This window comes from Solea solea, chromosome 2, assembly GCF_958295425.1.
Source record: "Solea solea chromosome 2, fSolSol10.1, whole genome shotgun sequence".
Classification (NCBI taxonomy): Eukaryota; Metazoa; Chordata; class Actinopteri; order Pleuronectiformes; family Soleidae; genus Solea; species Solea solea.
Genome location: NC_081135.1, coordinates 33,933,806 through 33,944,306, shown reverse-complemented (window position 1 = coordinate 33,944,306; position 10,501 = coordinate 33,933,806). Strand labels below are relative to the sequence as shown.

General features: G+C 40.9%; 1 protein-coding gene across 2 annotated transcripts; it reads right to left on the bottom strand.

The window, feature by feature from the left end:
- Nucleotides 1-50: 50 nt before the first annotated feature.
- usp37 (ubiquitin specific peptidase 37) lies at nucleotides 51-10,430 on the bottom strand. Of its 2 annotated transcripts, none has more exons than XM_058623106.1 (24): nucleotides 10,276-10,430; nucleotides 8,993-9,221; nucleotides 7,946-8,096; nucleotides 7,136-7,224; nucleotides 6,934-7,049; nucleotides 6,514-6,591; nucleotides 6,251-6,339; nucleotides 6,021-6,114; nucleotides 5,771-5,926; nucleotides 5,434-5,565; nucleotides 5,201-5,324; nucleotides 4,817-5,064; nucleotides 4,600-4,717; nucleotides 4,370-4,449; nucleotides 4,049-4,213; nucleotides 3,857-3,910; nucleotides 3,596-3,743; nucleotides 3,292-3,511; nucleotides 2,980-3,146; nucleotides 2,809-2,869; nucleotides 2,344-2,459; nucleotides 2,136-2,205; nucleotides 1,529-1,667; nucleotides 51-611 (listed from the first exon to the last, which is right to left on the bottom strand). In XM_058623106.1, exons 2-24 carry the CDS (start codon nucleotides 9,164-9,166, stop codon nucleotides 524-526), a joined length of 2,877 nt encoding a protein of 958 aa, XP_058479089.1. In that variant the 5' UTR covers nucleotides 9,167-9,221; nucleotides 10,276-10,430; the 3' UTR covers nucleotides 51-523. The 2 variants fall into 2 exon arrangements, with proteins under 2 accessions (XP_058479089.1, XP_058479090.1); XM_058623107.1 differs by having other exon boundaries at nucleotides 3,596-3,740.
- Between the last annotated feature and the right edge of the window lie 71 nt (nucleotides 10,431-10,501).

The following is a 10,501-nucleotide window of genomic DNA, read 5'->3' as shown; positions in this document are numbered from 1 at the left end:
ATATTGCACCAAATGTTCCCGCTAAATACAACACCCCTTTAACTCTATAGTAGCTTATACTCCAACGTAGAATATATCTTTATTTAGTTCATATGGGAAATAAAGGGTCTGCAAAACAAAATCCATTACAAACCAGTAGCATCTGATGTTCGATAATGAATTTTAAGTCTGAACAAACGACATTAAATTGTAAAGAATTATATCAAGAAACAAACAAAACCTTTACAAAACAGTTATTTGATAAAATAGCAAAGAAAAACTCCAGCCCCAAAAACATGGAGGCAAAATTTGATCCACTGAACATTTTATCTGCATTTCTGGTCTCTGAAAGAGTCCCGACAGATCAGCACATGTTGGCATTCAGGTGCTATCTGACCTGGCATTAAGTGATTCATAGAGAAGTGCCTGAAGATGACCAAAAAGAACAGCTATCAGTGGTACTCAAGGTTGTTCAGCTTAGAGGTCCATCTTGCAGAGTTCAGATGTGGATGTGTGGGTGGTTGCTCGTCCAAAGACGAAGTGCTCAGAGCGGCTGCAGGACGTTTCTCCCCGCCTCTGATGTGCTGCTGGCTCCAGCTCGCTCCATCTCGGACAGCTGTTTAAACATTTCCCTGCAGACACACAAGGTCATGACTTTTCTCGACAATAAACACACACTTGCAACAAAACAACCTCAAGCTGTGTTTCGTGCTTCTCACCAGAGGTACAAAAATATTTTCGCATTGTGCAAATATACATTTAGCAGCGGTATACTCTGAAACGCCAACATATTCATTTAGTTATGAAAATGCTAATGTACATTAAAAAGACTGCACTTCAAATGTTTTATCAATGATTGCATTGAACTGATAAATTAAATATCTTCCTTTGTGGAGGTAATTTTTTTTTTACTGTGCATCAATTACCACAAGGTGGCAGCAGCAGCAAGCATTTAGTTAGTGGACTGCATGTGTTTTTGCTGAAGTGATGAAATCTAAGAGGTTTCTTGAATGCATGTCATTAGCTGCTCCTCTTAGCTTAACGTGCTAGGAACCCTTCATTACTTAAGCTAACTCTCATGCATTGGCATTTAGAATATTCAACAAATAATACAGTAGAATATTTGAATAGCATTAAAATGTGACTGAATGTGTCAAATAGAAAATAAAGAGCTCCAGATTAATCTGTTAACCTTCACTGTTTAAGCTGGCTAATTAAAAGCCCTGATCATTCTCTCATCCTTTGAGCAGCAGCCGATCTGCTATAATAAACTCTCCTACACGGGGAAACCCTGCAGATAAACATTGATCAGCCTTGAGTAGTATACACTGATAATCCGATTGTCAAGAAGGCGAAAATCCCATAGATTTCCATGCCTTTGTATTTTTCTGTTACTTTTCAAGACCTAAACATTCTAGAGTTTTCTTGGCTGTATGAACCCCCTGGCTGAAGTGGCCAAAAATGGCTCAATCCAGCATAAATTTATCCAACACATAACAAAACATACAAATGCTACAGGGACACATGATACAACAAGCTGCCAACTCACTTATGCATGTAGAAGAAAATGTATCCACTGCGATCACGGTCTCGCTGGACAGCTGCTTCCTGCGTGCGCGACACGTCCAGGTCATTGTAAGTCAGCCACGATTGCTTCTTCATGTCGTACACGTCACTGATGTAGTGGCCTAGGGCCAAGACAAACACAGCTCATGTGAGGACAGGTTATGATGAGCCTGAGCTGGACACTCAACATCCTCAAGGACATGAAGTAGCTCTGCCAACATCACTTTTTTTAAATAAGGTTAATCATATTTTCACACCAAGAGTGGTGCTTTTGCCTCTCAGACACACAAAAGCTAGGTTTTGAGCACACCCACTTATTCATTCTGCAACTTTAGAGTTTGCAAATCAAATTATGTACTTGTCTGTTAAAATACCTGAATCTCCTCAGGCTCAAGTTCACTACCTCAGTGCAGTAGTTTGTATACATGTTGACACTTGATGACATAATGCATCCCTTATCCATCACCCCACACTTCCTAATCCTAACCCAAAACTACCTCTAAAATAAACATGCAGTCATAAATGTCCTCATATCACCTTCATCACGTGCGCACACACACACACACACACACACACACACACACACCCACCAGAGGAAGAGCTGTTTCCAATGTGACTGACAACACTGATGAGTCTAAAAGAGTTGGCCAAATCTCCACTCTGTAGAGAAAAGGTTTAAATGCAGATTAGCTGTTAGTGTATCCACTGTGCACTGTATCATGAGAACAGCTACAGCATTTTACTCATGATATGGACAATTCTTTAAAACGCGTTGTTCAACAGCAGGACATCAAGTACCTCAGCATTCCTCTTTAGGTTTTCAGCCTCAGCTTCAGTGTACTCCATGTCCAACACGTCCTCATTACCAGAATCATCATCCGAACACAGCAGCTCTGGCAGGGAGTTGTTAAATTCTGTAGGATGAGAAGGGACTTTGAGTGTGGTCAGAACATTTGCATCCCTCCGTGATTTCTTAAAGCTCCACTATGCAAATTTAAGTGATTGTTTGTTTGTGTGTCCTTTCTTTGTCCAAAGATTTAGGTCAAAATGACATGTAAGAACGTGCTTTTGAACTTTTGCACTTTGTTAATCCCCTTAGGGGAATTCCTCTCTGCATTAAGCCCATCTACTAAAAGCCTTCCTAGAATTAGGAGCCACTGAGCAGTGCCTGGGAATATTGGGTATGTTCAGAGGAACAACATCCCTTGACCTGTTGGTAATTGAACCAGTTATTGATCTACATGAAATGATTTGGGTCCATACCCTGTAGGCTGAGCTCAGTTGCTCTCTTTAGATCATCATCCTCTCTCATCTCTTGGGCTTCCTGCATGAAGTGAAGAGGAGACAATGTATTACAGTTTATAACAGTATCTCATACTGTGTAGAATGTGGGTTTCTCTCTATAATAAACAGTATAAAAAACTTTGATCTTACATGTTCCTGAAGGCTCTGGGCCAGGGCCTGCTGCAGCTCCTGTTCCTCTCTCTCCTGATCCAGACTATATTGCTGAACCCAGTCCAGCTCACCCTGCTGCTGCACACCCTCTGGGGTCTGGTTCTCCTTATTCTCATCCATGGTCAAATCCAAGGAATCCAGAACATCTACACCAAGTTTAACACATTCACAAGGAAGTTAAATTGATTCACAAGTGAATATATCGCCACTAAAGCATCCATATACAATAAATAATATCTCCCTGTTTAATACATAATTTCTCAACAAATGAACCTCCAGATGTTGGATTACCTGCAGGTTGTTTGCCATCTGTTTCCATCAGATCTGTGTGATAGGCCAGGTCATGCGCGTCTGTGTCCCCAAACCCAGTGTCTGGGCTGCTGGTTGGCTCATCCTCCAGGGACGGGGGAGCAGGCAGACCGGCCTCTTGGCGACTCATCTCCAGCACTGCCGCCAGCATTTCATCATCATTAATGCCACTGAAGTCTGCTGAATCTATTGGTACCCCGCGCTGAAAACACATCAATCAGCATCACAAGGGCGGCAGAGAAGGAAAAACAATGAATCGTATATTTCAAGGTTGCCAATAGCTCACCTCTTCCTGACGCTCATCCTCGTCAGGTAGACAGCTGCTGAGGCGTCGCTTGCGACTGGTGCTCACCCTTCGGGTAGGCTCCTCTTCACAGTCAGAGTCCATAAGGCCGGAGGTGCAGCTGGAGTTTGCCACTTTCCCTCCAATCCTTCTACACACACAGTCAGAAGATCAGTGAAAAACAAGTTTTACACTTTTGCCAACTATAAAATGCACATTTTCTTCTTTTCGTCATTAAGATATGAATGTACTGCAGAGTCTTACCGGGCAGGTGCTGTGCAGGAGTTGACAGACTGTGATGTTCTAAGTGTTCTGGACCTTAGTGAAAAACAAAGTAAATTCACCATCATCTCTCAGCTGATGCAGCACAGCCAAGTAAAGCAACTAAACCTAACTCAAGTAATGTCTTATGTAAAATATTTCACATTTTACAATAATAAGCTTGAGATGTCTTACATGGAGGCTTGGGAACTCCAGCCAAGACTAAGAGGAGGTCGTGTGGATTCAGTGCAATGGGACAGCAGGGTCAGGTATCGAGGAATCACCACCTGCTGTCCCAGCTTGCTGTTCAGAGACAATTGAGCATTGAAACTGTACCGTTTGAGGTGGAGGATGAGGACTCTGTTGGGGAAAATAGTTATAATAATTGAGTAATCCGTTACTTGCAACAATATTCGTCAACAGTTGCTTGTGGAAGATTCTGCTTGAAATTCTAATTGTCTACTTGACTTAACATGTTAAACTGGAATGACTGCAGTAACTTGAGTAAGTGGATACCTGGGAAGTTTGCTGAATTTATGTGTAACAGTTGCTGCTTTGCCATTGCACTTTTCACACGAGTACTCAATTTCCTCCATCTGCAAAAGAAAGAGGGAAGTACAATGTTAACATGTTCAAACATAATAAGTCCAGTTCATTTCACACAGATGTAGTCATACACAATAAGCTTGCATAAGTGGTTTAAGGTAAATTCAAACATCCCAAACTTTAACCTGTGCAAGACTCACCCTAAAAAATAGATCCAGAGAATCTTGGATAGAGCGAAGTGGGAGGGTTTTCTTCCTGCGCGGCAGGTCGATGGACAAGTTATTGAACTGCTCTCGCTTGGTCACCACCTCACCACAGCTGCAAAACAACATGAAAAGCTTAAACAAAACCTTTATTTTCAAAATAAAATTTGGTGTAAATGCTGCAGATCAATCAGAAGGAGAAAACCGGCCTTACCCTTTGCAGACGATGGTGTGCTGCACCTCAAACTCCATGTTAACTGCAACCGGGCAGGTGTAGATGCGACAGGTGTCCACTTCGTCACCAGGCTCTGCCTTGGCCGTCGACGATGCTGCGTCCTGGCCATTGTCACACACCGCAGAGGACGACGAGGAAGCTGAAGCTTCGTTTGTCCAGCTCTTGTTCATTTTCTCTATATCGTCCTTTAACTGGTCCAAACACTGGCTCAGGAACTCATGAGCATCCTGGTTGACATTGTGAGACAAAACACAACTTAATTAAGCCAAGAAAACTTCACAAATGTTATTTTCTTGCTAAAATGATACTTAGTACTCGCACACATCAACAGTTCTTCAGTGCTGATTCAGACAGAGATCTTACATTTTGCATATTTCCAGAGAAGCGCTCAGCTGTGGAGGAGATGGCACTCTTGACTTTCCTCAGCAGGTCCTTTTTTGTCTCTGGACAGCCAACGTCCTTCTTGACCATGAGGTGAGCAAAACGCCTGCAGGGAGTGTAGATACCGCGCAGAATGTGAAGTGAAGGCCTCAAAAACTCACAGTACAAATTAGCAATTATATTGTACTGTTGGGAGCGCTTGATGCATGTAGTACCTGAGTAATGCATTGATGGGAACCTTCTTCCACGGGATGCTCTGTCTGAGCATGTCATTGGAGAAGGAGGGCAGGCTGAAGAGAGACTGCAGGATGGCGTTCATGTAGCAAGTGTTGCCCAAGTTAGAAAAACTACAATACACACAAATGGATAAGAAATAAACAATTTAAAAATGTACCATTTGATGACTTCTTATAAGACATGTACTGCATATTCTAGCAGTAACAACAGACATTAAAAATAGAGACTTACAACTATATCATTTTGTTGTTGTTTCAAAAATATTCACATTGTTTGTAATGATTTCTCTCTTCACATCAATAGGAAGGTTTTTACCCTTGCAGTGGGGGCTGAGGCTGTGCCAGAGTGGAGGGCCTTTGTTTGTTCCAGCCACCATAGTCAAGAGAGGGGCGCACCTTCTTGAAGGGAGTGGAGTGGTTGGGCAGCAGGAGGCTTCGCTTGGCCGAAGGGGTCTGTGCTGTACTGGATGGCCTGGGGGGATTTTCAAGCAGAGGGGGACTCAATGACCAACTTAGCAGAGGTTTGCGGACCTCTTCATTTGTGGTGAACACTGAGGAAAATCTACCTGTCCAGAAAAGAGTGGCTCTGGCTGTAGTCTTTAGTCACAGATCTGCTGCCATAGAATGATGATGACTGAAGGGGAGTTGAACCCAGTGAAGCTGAGCGTGAGAAAGAAAAAAATAATTTGTAATATGCAAGATGACCCTTTTCCTAATTCTAGTAAAACCGAGCCAAAACCTTCTCTATTAAAAGAGGTGAAAGTAATGTATATGTATGAATTTAAGTGTAGTTCACCTGAGTTCCTGTTCTCCTCTCCCTGCTTCATCTTCTCTTTATAGCTCAGCAGAAACTTCCTGGATGGGTCTGTTGTGGCCTTGTTGTTACTAAGAAATTGCATAAAAAATATTAGTTTTATATGAGTGTGAAAACAGAGGATTTAGAATAAATAAATTAAGCCCAAAAAAACCACATCCAGGCTACGTTTCTGAAAGAAAAAGGCTGCAGGAGTCTGGAAAAAGCACATCATTTAGTCTAGGCAGGGAGGTGTTTGCTTCTACCTTGAAGAGTCATTTTCTTTGGGGTAGTCCTCAGTCAGGTCACTTTCAGAATTTAAGAGTCTCTTCCTCTTCTCACTCCTGGAAGACCGGAGTAAGAATAACACTATAATAGCCATTCTAACATTGGGAAGAAATCCTGTAGATATTTGAATTTATGTGGTCCGTAAAGTACAATGCAACAGGAGGGTGGTAAAACACAAAGAACAAATACTCAGGAATAAATAAAGTCAATGGTTAAATACTAGTAAAAAAAGAATAGCACCCAAGTGGAAAAACAAACAATATCGTACATGTTTAACACTCACAAAATGTTTTACGGTTTAAGGAACTCCACTGAAATCATATAAGGAATTGTGAGATGATATAAACCTTGTATAGAATGAATACCTTCAAGTAAAGATAAAAAAAGCCACATCCTACCTGTTTTCAGATAGTCCAGTGCGAGTGGGAGTGGAGGCTGCTCTGCTTGGACTGCCCAGGGGTCTCCGTGGTGTTGTGTCCTCTCGGCTTTCCACGCTCTGCCGCCTTGGTGTTGTCTTGAAGGTATTAGAAAAATATCTAAGCAAATAGTACATTTATCTAAATATTTTCAAAGTTAATGGAGTTTGGGATTATTGCTTACCTGTCTATCCCCTGGCGGACTGGTCTCATTTTTCGCAGAGCGGTTTCCCAGCACACTGAAGTTTGCACTTCCATGTGATGATTTTAAAACTACGAAATAATAATAGGAGCTTATGAGAAAAGAAATACATCATTCAATCAAAATTGAAGTCTGGAGCAATATTATGTCCAGAGTCTGTAGCTGCATCAGACATTATGATTTTTCCACTAAAAGAAGAAAGTTTTGTGTTTGTAAAAACGTAATATGACAGTTAGTAGGGCTGTCACCTTTTCTAAAAATCAAGCACATATTATTATTACACTTAGTCAGGTGTGGTTGATCACTTATTGTGTTGCATGGCTTCACTTGATTGGAGCCAACAGGTGAGTTTGCAGATTTGTTCCTTACATTCTTATTTACATTGTAAATCACAAATGTCACTTTTCAGATGCTTTAGTGATATGACTGTCAGCTCAGGATGACATTTTAATTTGCTTGGGTCATTTTCACAGAAAAACTTACTAAGAAGTCAACCACAGTTAAGTGGATCTAAGGTCAAGTGGCACTCACTGTGCCCTCTGCTGGCCAAAGCAGTAATTACTTCAGACAGAGTGATGGGCTACTGGGCTGAATATTTTGAATTTGAACAGGTTTTTAAGGTTCAAGTTTGAAAACATTTTGGATTATAAGCGACAGCCCCAACAAGAAATAATGACAAGCAGTTGGTATCAGAAAAAACAAATACTGACTTCAAACTCAGCGAACATCTGTAAACACACTAACTAATATCACATATTTGCAATCTTTCAAAGTGAACTGAAGAGCAATTACTTGGCTTTCCCGGTTTCAGCTTTTCCAGGTATTCTTTAGTCTTCAGCGCCAAAGATTGGGGCATCTTATCCAGAACGATGACACTGCCGTCTTTCAAAGTCAGCATGACTCGACTCAGATTCTGGGTAATGGTCTTCACATTCTGGTTTAGCTGAGGGCAAGAAGAAGACCTTTAATTATCCTTTAAATATTAAATGCATTATACTTTATATTGCAGCAACTGAGCAACTGTGTTCATGTTAAAAAGTCATCTCAGACAGCTGACAGCGTGACAAACTTCTCTACAGATCATTTAAATTTTGACTGAATTTCTACTACAGTTTGATGACTGGCGTTTCATTTAATGTGCTCACTTACAACCTTTAATAATAAAAATATAAACATTTGCATTTGTGAAGACCACATTATGTTTTAATAGATATAATATATATATTTATTTATTAATATAATTAATACATATAATAAAATATAAAAACAATTATCTTTCTACTGTTGAATATCTGCCAATGCAAAGTCCTGACCCGATGGGGCAGGGTTGTCACCAGCTCTGTTAGCGTAATCAATTCTGCGTGTGTACATATGCGTTTGTAAACTGCAAGCAAAATGGAGAAAATATGACCTCTCTACACGTTTGTTGAAAAGGTGATGTAATAATGGGGATGAGCAGGATTATTCAAATATCTGTTGGATGACAAAGTCACAGCTACTTTAACTATTTGTAATATATTAAAAAGATCAAAAACAAATGTTTTATCAATGATTGAATTTATAAAAAGCAATTCTTTCTACTCCAATGACAAGGTGACAGCAGCAGCAAGCATTTAGTTAGTGGACATCATGTGTGTTTGCAGAAGTGATGGAAATTAAGAGATTTCTTAAATGCTCCCATTTCCCAGGACTTTATGATGTTAAAATGTGGAGGAAAGATGCAAATTTCCACAGATGAAACAACAACAAAAACACTATACTTAAAATACAAATACAAAATTGAAACCCAATTGCAAGAAATTCTAACAAAAAACTATGAAACAACTAAATGAAAAATACCTGAAAGGTTTTGGAGGCACCACCACAGTTGAACCTTAGACAGAGGTTGACTTTGTTGTCCTTTTCCAAAATCTCAAATGTTCCTTCTTTCCATCTGGTGGTGCCCAGGTCCATGCTGTTAAAGCGGATTTTAATAGCACCACCGCTGGAAAGTTTGGGCACTATGGTTGCCATGGCTTACGATCCAGTTGGTGCACCTTGAAGGCTGGGATTTGTGATCAAACGAATCCTGAACAAGAGAAAATCTATTGTCAAACAGCAATTTCCAGCCTTTGTGACGTGGATTACATGAATTAACCATATCAGTATGCCCATGCACCACTGCACACAACTTTGTGAACAAATGATTTTGTTATGCAATAAAGTAAACACATTACAACTGACCACTTAATACAAATAACCACTCACTTACAAATCACAGCAGACGAGAGAGAAAATTATATTCAATCGTGCTTAATTTAAGCTTTTTGTTGAGTTGTAGGGTGAACTGATAGAATATAAATATGTTCTTTCTAAATCTTGGGACCCTGTATCAAAATATGACCAGTATCACAGAATGTTGTTAGCCATTATAATTATGATGCTATTTGAATTTAGCTTTACAAACAATAGACAAACTCCCGTAACATGTTATGTTACAGTATTGGATAAAGTTCATAATCCTACTATTAATAAGCTAATTACACCAAGAAAAGGTTAATTTTCGGACCATGCTGCCCACTGCTTTACTACAGTGTTGAAAATCACAACAAACTCTGAGCGCCCAAACGTAATAGCTAAAGGTTAACAGGTAATGACAACATGCATACGCAGGTAGCACAATATTGGACCTATGTGGGAGTTTAAAAACATTGGATAACAAAAGTTACTTTTGATAGCCGGCTGTGGGTTCCGTAAACAGCCCGTTATTGTATGCATTAGCCATCAAATTAGCCCTGATGGCCAATCCGCACCAGGGTAGCAAAGAGCAGGAGATGTGCATAACACGCTGGGCGCAGGGTAAAATAGTTCTATCGAACCAAACCGTTATTCGGCCGAGACAGTTTGTAAAAATAACGTGAGAACGCAGTAAAGTCAGGAAGGTATAACCGGGGTGACACTGCAGTCGAGCCGAGTGTCCGGGGCTCAAATAATGTCGTCCCCTCCTCTACAGGCGCTGAATGGACGAGGAGGCCGACATTAGCAAGTCGGCTAGCAGGAGCTAGCTAACTGGTCAATTTGCCTGATTGTAATTTGTTGATGAAACAGTTTCGCTGTCTGACCGCGGCGCTGGTCACATTTACCTGTCGTTGATACGCGCTCTTCTCGAAACTTTCAAATCACAGCGAGAGTTCCGTGTGTCCACCGAGCGCAGAAAGTTTGTTTTGCCGGCATTCACCTGCTCCCAGATACGTGCGTTGTTGACAGTGGCCCCGCTCACTACGTTCAGCAGAGCTGCACGATGATGGCGGGAATGTGAAAATTTACGACGGAAGTGCACACCGAGAGTGCGTAGCTGGCGCCCGCACT